The following is a 24,702-nucleotide window of genomic DNA, read 5'->3' as shown; positions in this document are numbered from 1 at the left end:
ACCGGTTGCAGCAGCAATCAGGGAGCATCAGGGGCAGAGGGGCATAAAAATGGCAGGTCTGACTCAATCCATATCCTTATATGCAGACGACACACTGTTATATATTAGAGAACCAGATGTACATTTAGGCCCTGCGATAGAGACAATACATGAGTTTGCCGAGTACTCGGGCTACAGAACCAACAGGTCTAAATCCGAGATATTCCCCTTAACCCCCGCCACGAGATGCCCAACCAACACATATGGTTTGCAATGGTCCCCCGCCAAGCTGAGATATCTGGGAATAGTGGTGTCCACTGGAGCAGCCTCTCTTTATGCTGACAACCATGATCAGCTATTAGACAACATATCTACTAAACTTAAGTTGTGGACACGGCTCCCCATTTCTCTCGTTGGTCGAGTGGCCATACTAAAAATGGTAATACTCCCGAAATTGCTATACATATTCACCAACATTCCGCTGTGGCCGGGGGCACAGTTTTTTGCAACCCTCCGATCACTGGCGGTGGAATTTGTCTGGGGAGGGAACACGGCCAGGATGAAATGGGAAAAGATGGTGGAACCTTATGACAAGGGGGGAATAGCTGCCCCGGATTTCGAATTATATTACCTTGTAGCACAGGCCCAATTTATCAAATACTGGTACGACGACCTGGACACCTCCCCACATGTTGTTATCGAAAAGCACGCCGCTCTCCCTACCGATATAAGGTCCATAATCTTTAATAAGAAACATAAGGATGACTGCCCATTCCACCCGGTTAGCGTTACAGTACACGCGTGGTCTAGACTCTTCGGCAGGCTTGGAATAGTAGCCCCTTACTGCCCGGAAGCACCCTTCTGGAACTTTCCCGGTATAGCACCGTCCTACGATCCGGGTATCCGCACAAACTGGGACCCAGATGGTGAGTTTAAACTCCGGGACATATACCCTAATGGCAAGTTCATAACTCTAGAGGAATTTAAAGTAGGGATGGGAAGAGATCCGCTGAAAATATTGCAATACCATCGCATGCGACTATCTTTTAAAACTAGATGGCCTCTGTTCCCGGAGGAACCACCCACCCATCCATGCCTGGATGTGTTGACTGCCCAAGGGGGAGTTAGTGTCTCGGGGCTATATGCAGTTATGCAGGCAAACACACCCACAACAAACAGGATCAGACTGACATGGGAATCTGACCTGGGGATCACGATCCCGAACGAGAAATGGGAGAAATATTGTGCTCTGACAAAAGGAGTCTCCATCAACGCGGGTCTCCGCCAAATCCAATTTAAGGTGTTAAATAAGTTACATTATACCCCTCAGAAGGTAGCGAAATTTATACGAGATGGATCGAGCAGGTGCCTGAAATGTGGAGACGAACAGGCCGACTCATTCCACATGTATTGGAGGTGCCCACTCATATACAAGTTCTGGGGTGAAGTGGCATCCATCCTAGAAGATATTACACAGATTCCAGCGGACCTAGCTCCTCAGAAATATATATTTGGTGACATTGGTAAGATCTCAGTAGTGGCCCGGCGATTATTCAACGTTGCGTGCGCAGTGGCCAAAAAATGTATATTGCAACAATGGAAAAGCACGAACGCCCCGAGTGCAAACCACTTCCTTAAAGAGCTGGCCTATGTCAACGAATGTGAAGAACATTACATAATGTCCTTGCCAGGTACATGCAAACCCAAGGACATATGGGGCCCATTCAGGGTATACTTGTGTGAATTGGGGTCGGCTGGAAACAGCCCCGGGGGAACTGTTACTGTGCCAAGTGTGTAAAATCGTTCCACTGTAACCAAGTTCCGATATTGGAGAAACGTAATGTGAAATGCTATGGTATGTTATGTTGTGTAGTAAGTGTACCACCACGATTGTTAAATAAAGTTTAAAAAAAAAAAAAAACCAGTGCAACCTCAAACTCGACTAACTACATCTCCAAAACCAATTCTAGTTGATGGAGAACTCGAGTTTGAAGTCAAAAGCATCCTGGAATCCAAGATCTCCAAATCTAAACTATTTTACCTGATTGACTGGAAAGGCTACGGTCCCCAAGAAAGATCCTGGGAACCTGCAGAATATGTCCACGCGCCTCATCTAGTCAAAAGATTTCATCGAACATTTCCTAACAAGCCCAAACCCCCGGAGAAGCCCGGTTTGGGAGGGGCCTTGAGGGGGGGTGCTGTCATGATCTCTGCTTCCAAAAGATCAGGACTTGCCCGACTCCCTTGGAAGCAGACCCATAACCCCGGTTCCGAGTGCCAGCCAGTCCCAATTGGGACCTTTTGGACCCTGTCCTGGCGCCAGTGGCACCAGGCTCATAAAGATGCCCAGTCCCAGCGCTGGAAGCGCCGGGCTCATAATGCTTGGGTGGACTTACCTGCAGCAGACCATGCTGCTTACTTACCTGCCAGTTGAACCCCTGATCCTCTTCTGTTTGGGACTACTTTTCCTGTTGGGTGGGGCAGGAGCCACTCCCTAGGTTCAGAACACTGGAACTCTTCTGGAAAGCAGGAACTCTTTCTTACCTAGGCGTGGCTGTGGAAGGAGACACCTAAGCACTACAGGAGGCTATTTAAACCACACCCGATGGATGAATCTTGCTTTCCGTTATTCTGCATTCTCTGCAGCAGAACGCTCATCGTGTCTTCTGCTTCTGATCCTGGGCCTAAGGGAACAAAGGCTTACCATCCTGGAATCCAGTCTTCAGCAGCACCTGTAAAGACAAAGAAAGAACAGGTTAGCACTACGGTCTTCAGTGGCAGCGCATCTCTTACCTGGTCCATCGGCTGTCACCAACGCCTCGCGCTGCATTCCGGCATCTGAAAGACAAAGGCTTACCTACTCTTCGCATGCTCCGGAGGTCTTCGCACTGCATTCCGGCATCTGAAAGACAAAAGCTTACCAGCTCTTTGCACGCTCCGGAGGCCTTCGGCGCTGCATCCCGCATCTGAAAGACAAAAGAAGGTGCGTTTAAAGACATTGGGCAACTTTATTACTCACGTGCCATTACTCCTTCCCACGCCGAATCCAGTGGGTATTCCAGCACCCTTCAGCTTCTCTAAAGCTCCGAACTTGTACCTGCAAGATAAAAGGGACAGTTAGTGCGCATCGTGAAGCAGGCTACAAGCGCTTACTTACGTGCTTCCAGGCGCTTCTATTCCTCACGCAGGTTCGATCCTCAACTCTCATCAGCCCGCCATCCGCCATCGCCGGAACCCTGCAAAACAAGAGATATCATTACAAAAGACTTTTAAGACATTTGAAGTGCCCAGAACTTACCGTTCGTGCAGTCAACGACGGACAGCAGTCCTCTGAGGTCAAGAGGCCTGCACCCTTATCCAGTGAAGAAACTGGTTACGGCACCCTGCCCCGAGGCAGATGGAGAGCTTGGCGTTCACTTACCTAAGGTGAGGGCGTTAACCTTTGGGGTTCTACAGGAGAAGAGAAAGGGAAGAGGAGAGAGGCACCCAATAACCCCAGTTCATTAATCCCATATTTTCTATCTGCAGACATCTTACTCTTCGAGTCAGACATACAGTGCACAGAGGTCCAGCCCAAAGAGCCAACCGTGTGTTACACATCACCTTTGAAGATACGGCATTCACCCAGTCAAGACCGGCGCCTCTGCGGGAATCAGGTGAGCGTTACAGGGCGTCCTTGTGGTCTCATCGTCTGGTGAAGGAATTAATGAAGGGACTATTCCGATCATTCCCGCCGGTGAGGGCCTCTGCCCCGGCGTGGGAGCTCAACGTGGTGCTGACCAGGCTCATGGGTGCCCCATTCGAGCCTATGCATTCGGCGCTGTTGAAGTTCCTGTCTGGGAAGACAGCATTTCTTGTGGCCATCACCTCCGCACGACGAGTGGGAGAGATCCAGGCCCTATCTTGCAAGCATCCATACTTGACTTTTCACGACACGAGGGTGGTGCTGAGGACGCACCCCTCCTTTATGCCCAAGGTGCCGTCGAACTTCCACCTCAACAAGCCCTTGGTGTTGCCAGTTTTCTTCCCGTCGCCTTCGCCGCCGGCCGAGAGGACTTTGCACTCGCTGGATGTGGCTAGAGCGCTGAAGTTCTACGTGGACCGCACAAAGAGTTTTCGGAAGACATCACAGCTGTTTGTGAACTTTGGACCAGTGAATCAGGGGAAGGCTCTCTCGAAGGCTTCCATTTCCAGATGGCTCTCCGGCTGCATCACGCATTGTCACCGGTTGGCAAACCGACCGCTGCCCGGCCGTCTGAGAACCCATTCGACCAGAGTAATCGCTGCTACCACAGCGTTCCTGTCTGGTGTGCCCCTGCTGGACATCTGCAGGGCTGCTACGTGGAGGTCGACGCACACCTTCACAAGATTCTATTGCGTCGATCGGGACTCCAGGGAGGAGTCCAGGGTCGGCCAAGCAGTGCTGCGCAACCTGTTCGCTTAAGGTGAGCCTGGTGAGGAGGTAAGAGATGCTTAATGTTGAGCCTGTTGCCACCTCCCGTGGTTGTGCATGTGTATACTGCTATGTATTCTTATATTCATGAGCATGTGAATCCATGCCAGACCCCATGCTGGAGAAGGAACAAGTTACTTACATGTAACTGTTGTTCTCCAGCATGGGTCTGGCATGGATTCACATGCAAACCCTCCCTCCTTCCCCTCTGCGGCTCTTCACTTGGTCATAGTGCCACTTCACGTGCTACCAAATCTGAGGATGGCTGCCAGGGGAGGGGCTTAGGGAGAGGGCAGTCATTGGCTGGGGGCAGTATGACCCAGAGATCAGTGATTGGTTACTACTAAGAAAGACAGATCAGAAACGAAACTGATACTGATTTTTTCTTTACCGAGGATTCCCAGCCTGACGACGGGGAATATTCATGAGTATGTGAATCCATGCCAGACCCATGCTGGAGAACAACAGTTACAGGTAAGTAACTTGTTCCTTGCAACGGGCTCCCCGGCGGCCAGGGCAAGCTCAGAGTCTCCAGCACCTTCAACCACGAGCCAATGCTCTGGTTTGGCAAAGAAGAGGAAGTCGAACCACCCGGGTAAGCTCCTGAAGAAGCCCCGAACTGGCCTGTTGAAAAATGCAAGGGGGAGCGGGGTGCTGACCCACCCCCTAAGGTGGAGGCCTCTAGCTCGACCAAGGTCGTGCAGGCCCAGATTCACCAGGCGAAGCCTTCCATTGAAGGAGTGGTGGTGTCCTTAGCGAAGGCCGCGGACACAGGTTCGCAGGGTGCGGCCCCCAAGACGTGAGTTTCCCTGCTTACCAGGAGGGAATAGTCTTTTCAGCCCATAGAGAAGACACCGGAGAAGGCAATGCCCATCATCTCCCCGATACCGTCTCCCCTGGTCACAGAGAAGGGGGAGCATGGTAGTCCTGCAGGGCACGAACATCTCCTCTGAGGAGGAGCTTTCTACTCTCCAGACCATTTTGGAAAATAAGTTTGTCGAAGCCAAGTCCTACGGGAAGGACCCCGACGAGGGAGACGTTGAGATTGGCGACGAGACCGACTAGGAGAAGCAGGCCTTGGAGGATTTGGTGAACCATACACCACTGCCTCCGTCGCTCCCACTTCTGCCACCTCAGCAACCGACTCAACCCCCAGCGGACATTTTGGTGGACATTCTCCAGGTAATTCACACTTTGTGCTCAGAGATTTGGACGAGGATGCCCCTTCTGCTGACGGAGGATCCCATGACACCGGAAGATCCCGCAACACCGGGCCCATCAGCCGTGCCCCCTGCGAAGAACAGGAGAGTTCACCCTCCACCGCCTTGTCACCCGTTGCCTCCTTCCCCTCCACCGAGGGACAATACGGATCTGGACACGGTGATGACGGGCACGGATGATGATGGTGGGTTAGGAGACCACCCATCTCCGCCGCCCAGAGCCTCACCACCTCTCCGTTGGATGACATTTGGGACGAGAGACTGTCCCTTATGAAGAACTCGTCCTCTGCCCCGGCGAAGAGGAACCGGTACGAAAAGAAGAACAGGGTGCCGGACTCTGCACCCAAGTGTTTGAGGTCCCTGCCTTCCCCTGATTGTGTTCTCGGCGGCGGCGAGGAAGAAATCTTCTGGCTCTACCGCGTCAACGACCTCCTCCCCCCGGACAGCGAGGGGAAGAAGTTGGACGCCATGGGACGACGAGTCATCACATCGGCGGTGACAAACATCAAGGCAGCCAGCACCCTTGCTGTCGTAGTGCGCTACGACAGGGAGCTCTGGTTTAGCTCCCCTCCTGGACTTCGTTCCCGATGCGATGACAAGGGAGCGGAAGTGTTGGAGATCCTGCAGGAGGGCGAGGTGGCATCGGACCATGCCATTGCAGTGGCCACGGACATTGCTGATACAGGGTTCCGCCAAATGTGCAATTGCGTTTGCCTTTGTTGACGAGGATGGTTAAGGGCCACTAACTTTCGCCAGGATGTGCAGTAAGAGGGTATTGGACATGCCCTTCGACTGGGACAATTTGTTTGGCAATACCGTGGACGAGTCTCGTCAGGCCATCAAGGCAGACACCGAGACGGCTCATGACTTTGGCACGCTTCAGCAGCGATGACTGTCCTTACGGACCTCTGGCGGTAAACCCCAAGGTTCCTCCAAAGGCTTTGGTGGAAGTTGTTCTCTTACCGTCAGCCGTCCCGCTCTTCGGCCCAGGAGGCCTACAGGGGCCGCAGCAAGTCTGTAGGAGGTTGCTGTCGTCGACAAGGTCCCCAAGGCCGCTCCTCTACGGCGAAGCAAGATTGAACCAGGGGTAACTTCAGGCCCCCACCTGCGCACCCCAGTGGGAGGCCGGCTGGCGAAATTCGTCAGCGTGTGGAAGTCCATCTCCACCGACCGTTGGGTGCTGGACGCTCTGGCCAACGGACACACCCTGGAATTCCAACGAAGTGTCCTTGCATACCACCAGTGGCCAGGCAGGAGAACCACGTCCCTACTCTTCTGCTGGAGGTGCGGCCATGCTGAAGAAGGGCACGATAGAGCTTGTTCAAAAGAGGCTCCGAGCTCTGGAGTGTACTCTTGGTACTTCCTCGTCAAGAAGACGGGCAGTTGGAGGCCCATCCTAGACCTCGCCATCTGAACAAGTACATCATATCCCAAAAGTTTTGGATGGTCACCCTTCAGGATCTGCTAGGACAGAGGGGATTTCCTATCATTGCTGGACTTGGAGGATGCCTACTTTCACATCCCCATTCACAAGGGACACCGCAAGTTTCTGCGCTTTGTGGTTCAAGGGCAAAATAACCAGTTCATGGACCTTCCCTTCGGATTGAAGCTGTGGCGGCGCGACTGCATCTACTAGGGATCCACGTTTACCCCCTACCTGGACGACGGGCTCGTCCGAGCGAAATCCAGTGAGATTGCTGTCGCACACATGGCAGAAGCCGTCCAGCTGCTGACGGACCTGGAGTTCTCGGTGAACTATGCAAAGTCCTGCTTGGTGCCATCTCAAGATGGCATGTTTCTGGGGTAACGGCTCAACGCAGTGTCGTGTCTGACGTCTCCATTGGAGGAGAGGATTGCGGCCACCCTGGGCAAGGTGCAACCGCTGTTGACCTTGAAGATCGCAAGGTGAGGTCCATCAAGTCCCTTCGCAGCAAAACATGTACCTCATTCGGCTGTGCAGGCTACGAATGTGCCCACTGCAAGAGTTCCTCGACGCCCGTTGGATTCAGGTATTGGGGAGCTTTGAGGACACGATCACTCTCGACGAGAGTTTCCGTCGAGCGATACGGTGGTGGCGAGTCCGCGCACGCATCTGTCGGTGGGCGGAGACTTCCAGATCCCACCTCATCAGGAGGCGGTCACGATGGACGCCTCCCTGGAAGGATGGAGCGCGCATACCGGAAGTCTTCACGCAAGAGGCCTGTTGCTGCCAGAGGAAGTTGTTGCATATCAACGTACTGGAGCAGTGTTTTGGGCACTCAAGTCCTTCCTGCCGTCCCTCAAGAACAAGGTGGTTCGGGTCTTCACGGACAACACCACCACAATGTTCTACATCCGGAAGCAGGGAGGGCACCAGATCCCCAGTGCTCTCCAGAGAGGTAGCAGGACCTATGGCATTGGGCCGTTGCCCAGGGGATGTTCCTCATCCTGTTTCTTCTGGCAGGAGTGAAGAACACTGTCGCCGACTCCCTCAGCAGGGAGCTGCGTTCTTGCCATGAGTGGGAGCTTCGGCAGGACCAAGTGGATCTTCTGTTCCAATGATGCAGCAATCCCCAGATCGATCCTTTTGGATGAACACCAAGTGCCAGAGGTTCGCTAGCCTGAGCATAGGGGACGCATTCTCATTCCCCTGGAACAGCCTGTTCCTGTATGCGGTCCCACCGTTGCTGTTGTTTCTTCAACTAGTCAATCAACTCAGATGGTCCCGGTGCCAGATGATCCTCGTGGCACTGGCGAGGCCGAGACAGATATGGTACCCGGACCTTCTGGACTTGTCAGCATCCCCTCCAAACAAACTTCCGGCGGCCGCAGATCTGCTCGCCGGGGAAGGAGGCGCGATCCTGCACCACGACTGAGGGTCGCTGAACTTGCAGGCCTGGCTCCTGCAATGCTAGGGTTTGGGGGATGCTTGGCAAGGCCAGGGCTTCGTCTGCGTGGAAATGCTATGGACATAAGTGGAAGAGGTTCGCCGTCTGGTGCCGTGCACAGAAGATCGACCCTCTACGGATTACGGCTCCGCAGGTGCTGCCATACTAGCTGTCGCTAGCCAAAGCAGGGCTTGCATCATGCTTCCATCAAGGTACATCTGGTGGCTACCTCCCGCTACACCAGAACTCCGGGAAGGTCGTTGTTATGGTCACACCGCTTGGTCAAGGAGTTCATCAAAGGACTTTTCTGTTTGTTCCCGCCGGTGAAGGCTCTGGCCCTGGCGTGGGAGCTCAATGTAGTGCTAACTAGGCTCATGGGGCCTCCATTCGAGCCTATACATGCAACGCCGCTGAAATTCTTGTAGTGGAAAACAGCATTTCTTGTGGCCATTACCTCCGCACGACGAGTGGGAGAGATTCAGGCCCTCTCTTATAAACCACCGTACTTGACATTCCATGAGATAAGGGTGGTGGTACAGACGCATCCCTTTTTCATGCCCAATGTGCCGTCAGACTTTCATCTAAACTAGCCCTTGGTGTTACCTGCATTCTTCCCGGCGCCTTTGTCGCCAGCTGAGAGGACTTTGCACTTGCTGGATGTGGCTAGAGCGCTGAAGTTCTAAGTGGACCCCTCAAGGAGTTTTTGGAAGACGTTGCAACTTTTTGTGAACTTTGGCCCTGTGAACCATGGGAAAGCCCTCTCCAAGGCTTCCATTTCTAGGTGGCTGTCCGGCTGCATCACCCATTGTCACCAGTTGGCAAACCAACGGTTGCCTGGCTGTCCGAGAGCCCATTCGACCAGAGCGATCGCTGCAACTATGCGTCCCTGTCTGGTGTGCCCCTGCTGGACATCTGCAGGGCTGCTACGTGTCGACACACACCTTCACAAAGTTCTACTGCGTCAACAGGGATTCCAGGAAGGAGTCCAGAGTCGGCCAAGCAGTGCTGTGCAACCTGTTCGCTTGAAGGTGAGCCTGGTGAGGAGTTAAGAAGATGCTCGCCACTTCCCGTGGTTGTGCATGTGTGTACTGCTATGTATTCCTTATTCATGAGCATGTGAATCCATGCCAGACCCGATGCTGGAAAAGGAACAAGTTACTTACCTGTAACTGTTGTTCTCCAGCATGGGTCTGGCATGGATTCACATGAGAACCCTCCCTCAGCTCTTCTCTTGGTCTTACTGCCACTTTACGTGCTACCAAATCTGAAGATTTGCCATAGGTGGGGCTTAGGTAGAGGGCAGTCATTGGCCGGGGATAGTATGACCCAGAGACCAGTGATTGGTTGTTAGGAGAAAGACAGTTCAGAAGTGAAACTGAAACTGATTTTTTCTTTACCAAGGAATCCAAGCCTGACACAGGGGTATTCATGAGCATGTGAATCCATGCCACACCCATGCTGGAGAACAACAGTTACAGGTAAGTAACTTGTTCCTACATTCTCATGCTGTTTCCGGCCAAGGCAGCTTTGGTGGCCTTCCAGTGGTATGTGATGGGAGGTCATTGCTAGGGCTGCAACTTGGTCCTCCAAGTATGCTTTCTATCGGCATTACTGCTTGGACTCCCGCTCCCATGCTAATGTCACATTCGGCCAATCAGTTATAAGAAACGTTTTGGTTAGTCAGTGTCAAGTCCTGCTCCCCTTCAGTGTGCAAATGGTGTTTAATCCGTTCTGAAATGGTTTCGTTTTAAAATAAGTGTAGAAAGAAGTTGAAACTTGCACTTTCAGTGCACTACACTGAACGTTCCCTTAAACAGCAGGTGCATGTGTTTGGGGTTTTGTATTGTGTGTGCGAGGCGGGGTGTGGTGATGGGGGTTGTGGGGAGTGGGTCTAGGCTAGCAGGGAACATAGTTCCACTACTTCTTTTCGTACACTTTGACCACTGCTTTTAGAAGCTTTTCCACCTTCCCCGGTAAACTACGCATCAGTCAGGTATGGCCAAGAGATGTAAAAGGACTGGCCTGGGCGAGGCTGGAGGGCCATGGCCATGTGCACGCATGTGCGTGTCTAATCGAAATTGAGGGATGGTTTGCTTTGCACCTAAAAATGCTCTGGTCCCGTCCCCATGAGTAGAAATTTAAACAATTATGGAGCAAGAGAGACTGGATTAGGAGTTCAGTTGTCAGACCTGCGAGTCATTTTATATTCTGTGTAGCGGTGCACTGAGCTGCAAATGTAGCCCATGACATATAATTACAATAGAACAACCTTAAGCAACAACCCAGAGGACAAGCCAAAATAATAGAAATGGGTATTGTGGAACAACATGAGACCCAGATGAACTTTAGTTCTTCAGACAATTGTAAACGGCCTGAGCTATATTTGTGAACACCATCATACCAAGGGCAGATATCACGTATTGATCTTAAATAAATAATGCCTTCTCCAAAGACTTTGTGCTGTAGCGTGCAGCTCTCTGGTGCACAACCTGCCAGTGGAGCTAAGAGGCAGGCGTCAGGGGAGTCGATTGCACCCTCTGGTGGAAATCGGGAACAGGAGATATGATCGAAGTACTATTTTAAGTTGACTTGGAGCCTCATTTGGAGATTGCAACTGAGGCTGCATACTACAATATCGCACTGGATATACATTTGCGGGAATGGACACTGTTGGATATAGCTGATCTGATACAGCTGATCTACCAATTCAGCAATCCCTCTCCCCGTCCCGATTAAAAAGGATGAACATGTTTGTGGTACTGCAGGTGCATTACCCAGCAAAAGTGGGGATGCCCACGACGGTAATCAGCAGCGTTCAGGGGAAGAAAAGTCAGTGACCACAGTTGTATACAAACAGGTAACAAACTAATTTTTGTGGGCACGATTAGCCTGCACTGCATAATATTAACAAACACAGAAGGCGACAGGTGGGTGGAGCTCGAGATACCAAAGAAAATGCCAGGTAAATTAAGAACTAGAGGTTCTGACTATAACTTGCGTAACAAAGCCCCATACAGGAAGATGAAGATGGGAAGTGATAGAAACTGAAAATGTAGCAAGCAAGATTTGCTGGCAATGAACTCCCCACCTAAAGAAGCGATGAATCGTAAAGCCCCTCAGACAATTACATAATTCTTTTCGCGAGTGGTGGCTACCCAGGCAAAGGAGCCTGAAATCCCCGTAGTGCTAGAGTAGCCTCATGAGGAGGGGCAAACAAGCAAAAATAATGAGGAACATCTAGACCACACACTTGGCATCAGTTGATAATAATCATTCCCTGTTAGCTACTCCTTACAGAAATCTATGGCCAACGAGGTGGGACTAGGTAACAGAGACAGAGAGAGAGGGGATAGAACTAAAGAAAGCACTGTAAATGGAATGGAAAATTCAGTGCGAGAACAACAACCCTCCAATCCCCCAACGGACACACAAAGGTTGTTTGCATTCCCACTACTTTACAGGGAGGATGAAGATAAAGAAGAAGCCAGCAGTGTGGCAGACACTATTGCCTCCCATAACCAGTGGTCGAAGTGGGTGGGAGCGGTGCTCCTCTATTTCTTTTAATGAAGTTTTACCGTTCCTATACTTTTATTTTAAAAAGAAACCATTCTGGAATGGTTTCGTTTTAAAATAAGTGTATGAAGAGGTTGGAACTTGCACTTTCAGTGCACTGCACAGGACGTTCCTTAAAGAGCAGGCATATGTGTTTTGAGGTTTTTATTGTGCATGGGAGGGGGCGCGGCGATGGGGTCTGTGGGGAGCGGTGCAGGCCAGTAGGGAACAGAGTTCCACTACTTCTTTTCGTACACTTCGACCACTGCCCATAACGAGGTCTATGCGCACTAACCTCCATACAGTTTGCAATGAAAGTACTATTGAAAATGAGCGGGAAGATATTGGAAGAAGTCACTCGCTTAAAAGAGTCTACTTGGAGGACACAGTAAAAGAAGCGAGAGGAGGGGGGTAGTTGAGCAGCTCAAAGCACAGCTGAATCAAGTGGTCGAGGTGCTTAGGCTCCCTGAAAACATTCCATTTGAAGAAACGCTAAACGTTAGCGTTTATGACATGGATATGAATGAGACATTGTCAATCTTCCTCACTAGAAAGCAAAGACGCCTATTGAAGAGGCATAATAACAAAACAAAGCAGACCAAAAAGGCATGTGAGGCAAAACGGAGGAAGAGTAACCAAAACATAAACAAGAAGGCCACCATAGAGAATGCTGATCTCAAGGAGCCAAGTAAAACTATGAAAAAATGGAAAAAAGAAAGTCAGACAGGGGTGTGTGCAAACAAGTTGGCTAATAAACGAAAACCTGAATAAAGCAACCCCAGATGACACTTTGAGTAACAGCAAGCAACAGGACCACGACTCCAGAAGAAGCTCAATTAATGAAGAAGCAATACTGGGGAATCCATTGGGTGTGCAACAATCAGCAAGAATGCAGTAATGACAAAGTGCAGCAACATACTGCAAAGAAAGAGAATCGTAACACAGGCCAACGGGTCGTCACTGTAAAAAGCTTTGTACAAGGGGTAATCACGAGTCACACCCATAGTAATAGATATCATTTTTTGGGAGTACTACGAAGAATATACCTCTTGCGAATCCTGGGCTCGAAAGACTTCGAATTCTTTGAGCCAGTCAACAAATGAGCAGAGTGCACGGCGGCACAAGTGAAGTAGCGGACATGATTCAATGACAATAAAGCAGCGTTACGGACTTAAGATGCCAACCAGATCCTATTGAAGAGCTAGAGACACCGACCTGCATCCCTACAATGACCCTGGACAACCTCCTGTGCCAGGCTAAAACTGCTGGAGTAACATCAGCAAACAAAGGGGGTTCAGGCTCTATGCAGGAGAAGGTGGAAGGCATCTTAAAACGGCTCATATGTTCCACTGAAACAGAAAAGGTAGGGAATAATTGAAAATGACCATTCGTACCTGGAACCCTCAGGGATTCGCTCACATTTGTTAAGCGAGAAGGGCTCCTTAAAAGGTCTACTACAAAATGATATATTTTTACTACAGGAAAGCTGGCTCACGGAACCTCTTAATATAGACGGGTACCAAATCTTTCAAACATTGGCAAAAAAAGGCCTTAAAGGTCGCCCGTACGGGGGATTGCTAATAGGCGCAAAGTGCAACATAAAGGCAACAAGAATTGATAACGGCAAGGAATGCCTGCACCGCTTAGTCCTAAAAGTCATCTTCCCTTATATAGTAAATTGGCCTGGGTTGTTGTTAATGTTTATGACCCCCCAGGGAACAAGCAAACACTCAAAATAATGGACAACATATAGGGTACACTTGGTAAGACATTAGCTGCTGGGCCCATTGACCACATCATCATTTGTGGAGACTTCAATGTGAGATATAGGTTCCATGTAAGTAGTACCTGCTGTGCGAATCAGAAGATGGTGAACAAGAAAAGTATGCAATGGTGTGATTTTTGGACGGATTAGGGCTGTGTAATGTTGAATGGTTGCATTAAGGGTGACTGCCCAGGCCAAAAAACCTGGAAAAATTGCCTTAGACAGCTACCCGTTACTATTTATTTGCAAGTACTACAGCTATTGAAAACATCAGAGAATTTAGTGTCTCTACGATAGATTTCAGTGACCCATGCTGCACTGACATTAAAGCTGGGTGACCCTGAGGCTTGTAATGAACAAAGACAAATAGGCAGCCTAAAGGTAAACCCTACCGAAAATAGGATCCAATGGACATTGAAGAGTATAGACAAGGCTGGAAGGCTCATTTTTGCAAATAAGGATGCTTTTTGAATAAACTACATGCCAAGTCGGCTGATTAAATTGAATTATGGTTGAGAAATCTGACCACAGATTTAGCCCTGCAAAAGTGCTACTATGTATTCAGGGCTGATGGTAACCATAAACATTGCTGTGATGGGGAAATAAGGAATGCTAAAAGCAAGATGAGAAGTGCTGTAAGGAAGATCCAGGGCACATCCGTGAACCCCCAGAGATACTATAATGAAGTAAGAGCCATCAAAAACAAATATCGAAAGTGGGTAGAATGGTGGCATTGCTCCCAAAACAATGCTCAATGGCAAAATCTACTGTCGGCAACATTAGCCAAGGACACTGGTAAAATGTGGCAAATCTTACAAAACACAAAAAATGCTGATGCAATACAGATTACAAATAGGATCGCAAGTCTGGGTTAATTATAGTCGAGGTGACTTTAATCTTCCTCATAGCGCGCCCCCTATAGAGGCACTCCATTCAAAAATAGCGTTGTACTGGATTTCGATAGAGACGTTATTCTAAGGCAGATTCAGAAATTAAGATTCCAGATCGCCAGGACCAAATGGCCTCGCTAGCGTGGCCCTAAAAAAGGACCCAGAATCGTGGTCAGAGACCCTGAGAGTTCTATTCTCGCAAGCCTGTGTAGAGGATAAAATTTCAGCCTCCTGGAAAAAGTCCCTGCTAGTCCCTATTTTCAAAAAAGAACTCTAAGTGACCCGGTTAATTTTAGACTACTAGGAATGCTAGATGTTAACTGGAAAACCTTTGCCCCCCCCCAGGTTCTGAGACAATTGACTAATTGGGTCAACTCGAAAAAGATTCTAAATAAGTTTCAAACAGGCTTCCAACCAGGTTCAGGGACAATCCACTGTCTCCGCCTGAATGAACTCCCTGATACTGGAATCTAAGAACAAAGGAAAACCATATTTGTACGTTATTATGGTGGACATTAAAGCCGCCTTTGACACAGTAGACCGGGTTAGGCTTTGGTCCAAAATGCGTGGATTAGGCTGCCCGGATCAACTATTGTGTGCTGCGTAGGGATTTTATGAGAATACCACAGACCAAGTCACACTGGACAGTAGAGGTGCTATTATGCCCCCCATCCCAACAAACATGGGCGTGAAACGCGGCTGTGCTGGCGCCCCTGCTGTGCATCTCAGACCTGCCGTTAGAACTAATGTGCGTTCACAATCGTCCACCTAGACTGTATAGACAGTGTGCTGGGCGTCTCATATGCAGATGATATAGTGCTGTGTGACCACACTTTTTCTGGCATTAAGAGGTCATTAGTAGGACTAGAAAGGGTATGCTATGGAAAACGCATTGGTGATCAATTATGATAAAACCAAAGTAATTCACTTAAATGTCTGTACCTAGATTGATAATCTCGGGTACCTTAAAGAAAGGGGTCCCAAATTTAAATATTTGGATACCCTGTTGACGGCCAAGGGTGACTACCAGCAGATTGAGGGAAAAAAAGGCGGTGGTCTTAATGGCCATGATAGCGAGATATGTAAATGAATGTGCAGGGTACAGTCATGCGCGGTGGTCTTAATGGCCATGATAGCGAGATATGTGAATGAATGTGCAGGGTACAGCATGACTGGAATCTTAATTCTGTACAAGCAATGTTTTTGTTCAACTGTGTTATGCACTGTGTCTGAAAGACTTGAAATGGTTGAAGTTCCTGGAGGGAAGGTTTTGGAGGCGAATACTGGAGCTGAGCCCCAGCGTTTCCATGGAACTGTTAAAACTGGAGCTGGGCTTTATTTCACTCCCTGCAATGGCACTAAAAAGAATGTATTTGGGGTTTTTTTCTTGATTTAACTGAATTTTACCCGTTTGTTCTTCTTTTATTCCATTAAGCCTGTTTCTTTCTTTATTTAATTAACTAAATATCTGTTTCTGCTGTTATTTCTGTTTCCATTGTTTAGTTCAGTTTTTTTTTGTTCCTTTGGGCAGAGACTGTCTATGCCGGGTCGTGTTAGTTGGTAGTTTATCGAGTTCAAGGCTCTCCAACAAGTTTCCAACTGCGATCACTGGCTTTCTGTTTGTCCCATTCATTAGGTAGGTCCACCAGCAGTCTTCTTCCAAGATGCAAAAATGGGCGAAGAGATGTCCTAAATGGGTTTTTCTTATTCTTGTATCCTGTTGTATTCTTGTATCCTGTTGTTATATTGTAAAGCGCTTTAGATTAAAGCGCTATATAAACCTAATACAAATACAAAATACTAGAGCATAGGCCCGTGCATGTGAGGATGAGGTGTCTCAAAGTTTCGACTGCGTTTGGCTGAGCAGAGAATCTACACGTGTTTTCCTTCGTTTTATTTCTGATGCCCAGAATTTTGTTGGTTTTCAGTGCATTCAACCTGGCTCTCATAAAAGTTGATCATATCTTTTTAGTTTATATGTTCATTCAGCTTTTGCACATTGACGGGTAAGTGAGTTGTGAGCTTGTAGCTCGCGCCCATCTCTAGAGTCTTTCACTAGTCTATTTCTTTGAATTATTTCTTGGTTTTCGTTGGATTTTTTTTTTTAAAGTTCTTCCTCCGAGCTTCCGATTTCAAGTTTTCGCTGGCCCCATTTTCTAATATTTTGCTTGTTTTTTTGTTCATTTCTTTGTTAGTAAAACCAGACATGGTTTCCGGGTCCCGCGAGGGGAAGAAGGAGGTAACAACGGGACACTTATAATGTGCCCGTTGTTACCTTCATACCATTCCCATTGAGCCCTCTAGGGGCTCAAATGGGAATGGGGAATGGTTCCTGCAAGGAGGAATTACCGGGACCTCCAATGTTGGAATGACCCGGTTATTCCTCATTGCCGGAACCCGGTAAATGAGCCCGGTTTGGTGGCAGCCACGGAGCTAATAGCTCCATGGCTACCACCAAACTCGTAATGAGGGCCCTAGACTTTTAAACCCTTGGAGTGGACCAAGACGAACAAACATGCTGTAGATGCAGAGTGAAAGGTATTGAGGAAACAGCACGACATGTATTGACCGAGTGTCACAAACTTTGCCCGCTGTACATGAATATGCTGGGTTGCAGAGTTCACAACTACGAAAGCATAAAGGGAGATGGCATTTTGGTGCTATTGTTTAAATACCAAAAGTAAATTTGCACATGCTGCTTTTTACAATGTCTGGAGGAAGGAAAAGGAACATATGAACTAGTTTAACCTGAATGTTGATGATGAAGATGACATGGGACATAGTACACATTGATAACCTAATTTCCTATCACCTGATAGCTTTCAATCTGACACCAAGTTTACTTACTCGTGCCAGAATCCCAATTTCATCTATCCAACAACTACCAATACATCTGCTACCATAGACCTGGGCCTCTGGAACGCTAGGTCTCTTTTGGACTTCTTTTTAAGGCTATGTTTTCACTTCCCATGTATTACTGAAACCTGGATTCAACCCAATAATACAACTGTTGCTGCTTCTCTCACTTCTTATCTATCTTCCTTTGCTCATGTCCCTCGAGCCAGCAGCCACGGAGGCGGCACTGGCATCCTCTACCATTCTTCCTACTCTTCCATTCCATCACCTGTTACTATACCAGTTTATTGTTAGCCAAAGCTCATCCTACCGCTACTCCGACTGACCCAATTACATCTGCTCTCATTCTACGGTGTATCCCCTTTTTTATTCCTTATCTTGTATCTTTCTTCAATATTTGTCTCAGTACTTCTGTTTTTTCCTACAGCTTTCAAACATGCTACGATTATCCCTATCCCGAAAAAGCCTACTGCTAACCCTCTTATTGTTTCTAATTTCTGTCCTATCTCCCTCTTGCTTTATCTATCTAAACTCTTACAATATATTGTCTATTCTCAGATCTCATCTTTCTTCACTGATTTATCTCTTCTCCCTGGTTTTCAATCTGGCTTCCGCACCTGTCACTCCACCGACACTGCCCTGCTCTGTGTACTGAACACCCTTCTCTCAGCCCGCTTTTCTAAACATTCTTCTTTTCTCACTCTGCTTGACTGATCTGCTGCTTTTGACACTGTGTATCACTGCTCTTGGACTCTTCTTTCCTCTTTTGGTCTCAGGGTTCTATTTTTTCATGGTTCTCTTCCTACCTTTCTAATCAAACTTTCTCTGTCTCCTGGGCTGGTCAGACCACTCTACCCTTCCCCCTTGAGCACAGTGTTCCCCAAGGTTCAGTCTTGGGCCCCTTCCTCTTTTCTCTCTATACTTCTGAACTCTCAGCTATAATCTCATCCTTTGGTCTCTCTCATCACTTCTATGCTGATAACACACAACTCTTCCTATCTTTCTCTATCTTTCTCGTCTTTCACTCCTGACATCCACCACACCCTTACAGCCTGTCTTTCCGCAGTCAAGTCCTGGATGGCTTCCCACTTCCTCACTTTAAACACAGGAAAGGCTGAGGTGCTATTCTTTCCTGCCAACACGCTTCCTCTTTACCCACCTCCTCCTTTCATATCTTTCTCACCTGCTAGGTTTACTATTTCTCCCACAGCTCGGAATCTTGGCCCTTACCTTGACTCTAGTCTTTCCTTTGTTCATCATATCTCTCTTAGCTCGCGTTCCTGTCGATTCCATCTTTACTATATCCGTAAAGTCTGTCCTTTTTCAAATTTCAAACCACCAAGCTTCTTATCTCTTCCTTAATCTTCTCGCAACTTTTTTACTGCTCTAACACGCTTTTCGGTCTCCCATGTTCTCGTCTTGCTCCTCTGAAATCAATCTTTTACTCTCTGTTCGTCTACTTTGTCTCCTATCATATTATGATTCTTTTTCTTCCTCACTTGCCTGGCTACCTTTTCATTCTCAACTTAAATTCCATTTCCTCTTAGTTTTCAAATCACTTTACCAGCTTGCACGTGACTATCTTGGTTCACTTATATCGTTCTACAGTCCATCTCGTCCTCTACGTACTGCCTGTCTCTTCAGATTGAATGTTCCACATCCACCATGTGCACAGTCCCGCTTCCGGTCTTTGCAGCTTCTCACTCTGCTACATCGGAACGCCCTTCCAGTGGCTATTCGCTCCATCACTGATTATTCCACTTTCTGTTCTTCATTGTTCTGATGTCTATTTACCATTATTGTTGTACCGTATTCTGTTTTAAACTGTACAGTGCTTTGGGTTAAAACGCTATATAAAACACGATAAAATACAAATACAAGTATAATGCCATCTATTAATGTAATTATTTTGGTTTTATTCAGGTAAAAATATGGATTAAGAGAGTGTGGTTTTAGGATTTTTAGTAGTATTTTAACGTAAAGTATATGTCTTGTCAATGAGTAGTATATTTGTGTCAATGTGAACATTTCTTAAGAACTAATAATAAATGAAATGCAAAACAATATAGATCACATACAGTTCAAACTAAAGTGTTCTGTACTAGCCATTGTCAACTTCTCGAGAGCAGTAAAAATGATGCAAAATCAATTTGCTCTTGGGCATGCATTTTGAAGGTTTCCCATCAAATTTGTTGCTGGGTTACTCTAAACAATATGACTCATTAAATCCAAGAATTGATCATCATTATTCCTTCTTAGAATTTGAAGGAGTCCACTTACAAGGAGTGAGAAGAATGCACTGTCACAATGAACTATCTTTGCAAGATGTTTGAGTAGTACATTGTCAGCCCCTAGAATTAGTTTGTCCCTATGCTGATGTTCTCCACTGTACCCAACCTACAATCCAACTTCCCAACCATGATCCGGCACTCTGTATTCACCACTATATTTTGCTGTTATCTTGTTGTGAGATTTTCACTGGTTGTGATCTTTCTTCTTTTTGTGTGACAGGCAAAGCCCAAATGGTTCCTCCCTTCTCTGCTCCTTCCGCCCCTCCTGACTTGACACCTTTTTGCAATCAAGAAACAATGCAGTGCAATGTCTCTCACACCTGCCCTAACTTTTGTGTCAATCCACCCTCAATGTGTTAATTTCTTCATTTATTGTTCAGATCCTGGTCTCCATTGAAATCCTGCAACGGGCGTTGCCAAAGCTGGAGCGCAGTGCGTCAGAGCCCTCCTTACACCGGGCAGTAAACTCTGAGGACCTGAACCCCTTCCTGGTGAACACACTGCGTCTCGTACCTCAATGACCTGGTGTTTGTCCAATTATTGGCCTACAAGCCAGAGTGGAGACCTCAGGGACAGGCCCTCAACGCAAGTTCGCGGAAGGAGGAACCCGCAGATGGGTAGAGGTGAACCAGCGTCCGGTGTGGTGATAGGGACAGAAATCGGAAGGTGATTGCAGGGTGAGGGAGGGTGGTGTTGTTATCTTTCTCCTGCTGCTTTCCACTCATCTGTTCTGGTTTTTGCAAGACCTGAAGACTTGTAGTTGGAGAGGTTCAAGGACTCTAGGCTGGGAACATCTCCAATACTGGAGATGTGCAACTTTGCTTGAGGACCTTTCTATGTTCTCTGATGTCAACAGGGTTCCTTTTGCTGTGAGAGGTATCTTTTGCTGCTGGTGGGAAGGTCTTTGCCACGTGGCACCTTCTTCTTTGCCATCCTCTGAAGTGAAAATAAGGAGAGATTGACTTCAAGCATGGAGATGACTATGGTCACAGACAAGCTATTAGCTATGAATGGACACTATAATATCCACCCAGTTTCAAGTGTGAGTCTGCTACTGAAGGTCTGCTGATTTGGCAAGGACACTGACACTGAAAAGGATTGACCGAATGTTCTGCTCATTCCGCTCATTTGCAGGACCACAGGGGCCTTTTCACCCATGGCAAAACATTGGTGGGATCATAAAAAGACCAGCAGGTCAAGAGTGATCTGGACAAAAAAGTCTGAGAGTTCAACAGATCCTCAAAATGTCATTCTTTTATGGCAATTTCTTCTTAGGTGTTTAGGGTGGGTGTGATTGGCTTACTCATGAAGTAACTTAAACTTTTTTTGCATTTCAATGTGTTTAACCCGTGATCTTGTTTTTCAGCTGCATCTCCCTTTCTCCATCTTCTGCATTACCTACTCAGTTTTAATATTTTTAATTGAGGTAGAAATTAAAAGTCAAGACACACTGCCTCCAAAAAGTGTCTCTAGCCCCTTTCACAGACTTGCAGAGCATGCAACATCTTTCTAAGTCACAATGCATTTGGGTTCTGCCGGAATGTTCCAACCCCCCCGGAACTAGTTTTGCAACACTTGAATTATACCAGTAAGTATAAGACCTTCAGAACTAGATCTAAATACATTGTGGCCAACCACCACACAACCTTCTCCCAAAAACAGCTTCAGTAAATGTGATCAAAATCCATAAAACCTTTTTTGAGAAATGGCCTTAATGAATTTTGTTGCCTTCTGAAACCTAAAAACCAGGCCTTTCAACAAGCTAATTCCTGTAATATCCCATCTTGAAATGGCCTCAGTTTGAAGCCCTGCAGCACTCCTAAAGGAGCTAAAGATAGCTCTGGGAACTAATGATGAAAAACACGCTGGCCTCCAGATATTGCCTCAAATTGTAGAGTTAATTGTGAATTTCAACAAAATACCAGATGTCTGAACTGGCTTCAGGACTTAGTTGGCACCTCAAACATACTACGCATGACCTTCTGTCCGCTGAACATTTTGTATATTTCAAAAGCACACCAAGTCGGCTGAACTGACCTCAAAAACACTGTGGACATCTGGATCAGAGTTGGCCTTAGGACTTGTTATTGCATTTCAGAACACCCCAGGCCTCTAGCTTATAATGTCCCCGGATTGTAGGCTTCTGGAACAAACCAAACATCCAGGGCTGGCCTTAGTGTTCATTGTGCACTACTGGAATATGTTCAGTACCCAGAGCTGGCCTCTGAAATCATTGTGGACATACAGAGAACACTGAGCATTGCTGGGTTGTCCGAAGCATGCATGGCCACCTGAAATGGCCACAGGCAACCTCCTTGGACCATAAAACGTGGCCTTAGACTTTGATGAGGCCTTCCAGAAAATGTTAGTGCCTGCACAAACTGGCCCCATCGCTTGTCTGAGCCTCTAGAACATTGACCCTTGCCTCGCTGGATGCTCTCTATCACTCATCTGATGTCACAAATATTTAACAGCACACTTGCAAGAGACGCTGGGGCTTTGGCACTTTATGTAAAAAACTAAGACCGCAAAGAGTAGTAGTTGAAGTTTTGATTTATTTTGTGTGAAATGATGGTGCAGAAAAGAAATATTCCCCCACAGTTACATTCTTCATTTGGAGATTTCTAGACAGGCTTACAGAGTGGATATACTGCAAAACATGGAAGCAATAAGGAAATGTTGTAGAAATCTACAGAAAAGAAAAAAGCATAATTGTTCCGCCCTTGTGGCATGTGCAAACTGGAAAACTGTAGTTAAGGCAGAACTATGAAGGGTTGAAAACTTTGGGTTGGTATCTGGTTCATTTTAACTTTATTTTGAAGATTTTTCTTTTGAAAGGAGAATTTGGGTGTCCTTGCCTGTCTCATGTATCCCCCACGCTTCCCTCAACTGCATATGGGCATAGCCCATGTTTCCTTTCAGCGGAAAGTTTTTCCCTCATTGGCTAGGAAGCTCTGATCCCAGCTAAGTTTTATTGGCATTAATGAAGTTGTCCTAAATATCACCAACACATCTAGACCTGACCATACTTATCAATTAAGTGGAGAGTTTTGTTGAAAGAGAGACACATTGAATCCTGTTTCTCTTTGATGTTCCACTTGCAAGATGTATTTTGAAATGGTTTGCTGTGAAGTCACTTTGACAAACAGATGATGCCTGCATAAGCATTTGAAATGGAGTGACTTCTTAAAAGTAGATAAAGTAGCATTAAAAAGCCATTAAATTATTTTATTGTATGCTCTAAATGTTTTTGAGGGATGGAGGGATTTGAAGTTGTGTGCACCTGCTTTTCTCTGGCGTTCTAGTATTTAAATATCTTTGCTTTTCTTTCTATATGCCTAACACAGATGCAGTTTTTACAAAGAAACTGTTTACAGCTGTTGTGTGATACTCTACATATTGGGAGGAGCTACATCTGACTATAATCTCTTATGCCTTTTTCATTTTGTGGGCAAGAGGATTGTAGAGCATAGATTGTTATGTTTACAAGTGGCTTTCTGCATAGATTAAGTCTATTTGAGAGAAACATACTTTTAAATGGAACCTGTGGCGGTTCTGAAGAAGGACACAGGCACAGTGATGACAATTATAATGAGTGTTTTATTAAATGTTTTAGTTGAGGGATTTTGTAGTTTCGTCCTCGCCGGATCTGATGATCAGATCTCTTCCCCAGTCCCATGTGGGGGTATTCAAGAGGTCAATAGAGTTTACCCAAGATTGTAAAGGAGAGTATAAAGGTTTCATACCCTGGACTTTAAAACAGTTTAGAAGTTCCGTACCAATGATTACTTCTTCTGGTAGGCCAAGTATGACCGCAGACTTCATGGTTGTGGGTTGGTCCCTTTTCTCCACACAAAAAACATAGTGGGGAGGATGCAAATATCGTCCTTTCTCTTCTCGTCCTATCTCTTCTCTAGGGGCTACTTGGTTTTTGGTTAAAGACAAAGGAGGGTTTCTTTTAGGGATTTTCTCCTTAGAAAATCTTTCCCTAGAAGACGTTTTCTCGGTCGTGTGACCTTTCTCTGGTGATATAGATTTGGGATATGGTCTTACATCTGTCTTTACTTCTACGGGTTTGCCAAGTATTTGGCCCCTTCCAAGGAGGCTTAGACTATCTGAATGGCCGTCTCAAGTGAGGGTTCAGGTTGTTGCAATATACGTCTTTGCATAGACGGGGGAAGAGCACTAATGAACTGTTCCAGGGCAAGGGTCTCTAGGACTTGGGGTAGGGGTTTCCTTCCCAACCATTGAGTAAGGGTATTTTGTTTGCAGCCTGCTAACTCTGAAGGGCTTCCATTGGGTAAGATATGAGTATTCTGGAACTTTTAACAGTAAAAAGCATCTGTTTGTCCCACCCCCTCTAACAAAGCCCGTTTGATCTCAGGAAAGGAGGTAGTCCCCGATGGGTTCACATTTGGATATGATGCCTGCAAGTCTCCTTTTACTAAGGGGGCCAGGTAACGGGTATTTAGCCCCTCGTCTCATTTGGGCGGCAATTTGCTCAAAGTTTTAAAAAAAATGCCCCCAAATCCTCCCCTTCTGATAAAGGTGGAGCACAACATGGGGAACTGTCTGGTTTGAGGGTCCTGTTTATACATGATCAATCCTTTCCCGGAGTCGCTGATCTACCTGGATCTGGTGTCCTACTAGACACTCCAGCAGAGACTGGAGGCTACTCATTTCGACGTCAGGGTTATTCGATGGGGAGGAAGTCTCGAAGTAAGTGTTTACTGCTTCTTCTCACTAGTCTGAATTTTCAACTACCTGCTGAGGTTCTTCTAATCTCTTTGTGATCTGAATCGCCCGGTAGTTTTGCATTAAGGTCTCTG

At 47.0% G+C, this 24,702-nt stretch overlaps 1 protein-coding gene across 3 annotated transcripts in view; it reads left to right on the top strand.

Moving 5' to 3' along the window:
* Positions 1-23,099, top strand: part of ARAF (A-Raf proto-oncogene, serine/threonine kinase) — a 1,000,066-nt gene extending 976,967 nt beyond the window's left edge. For 2 of the 3 annotated variants that reach the window (XM_069647429.1, XM_069647432.1), the window contains exon 16: positions 20,254-20,538. In XM_069647429.1, coding sequence (XP_069503530.1) covers positions 20,254-20,394 — 141 coding nt within the window. In that variant the 3' untranslated portion in view covers positions 20,395-20,538. Of the gene's footprint in view, positions 1-20,253 lie in introns of all 3 variants that reach the window. The other variant, XM_069647431.1, reaches the window with a different exon arrangement.
* The last annotated feature ends 1,603 nt before the right edge of the window (positions 23,100-24,702 follow it).

Source organism: Ambystoma mexicanum, chromosome 2q, assembly GCF_040938575.1.
Source record: "Ambystoma mexicanum isolate Mex_15411 chromosome 2q, UKY_AmexF1_1, whole genome shotgun sequence".
Lineage (NCBI taxonomy): Eukaryota > Metazoa > Chordata > Amphibia > Caudata > Ambystomatidae > Ambystoma > Ambystoma mexicanum.
This window is presented reverse-complemented; position numbering and strand designations above follow the sequence as displayed.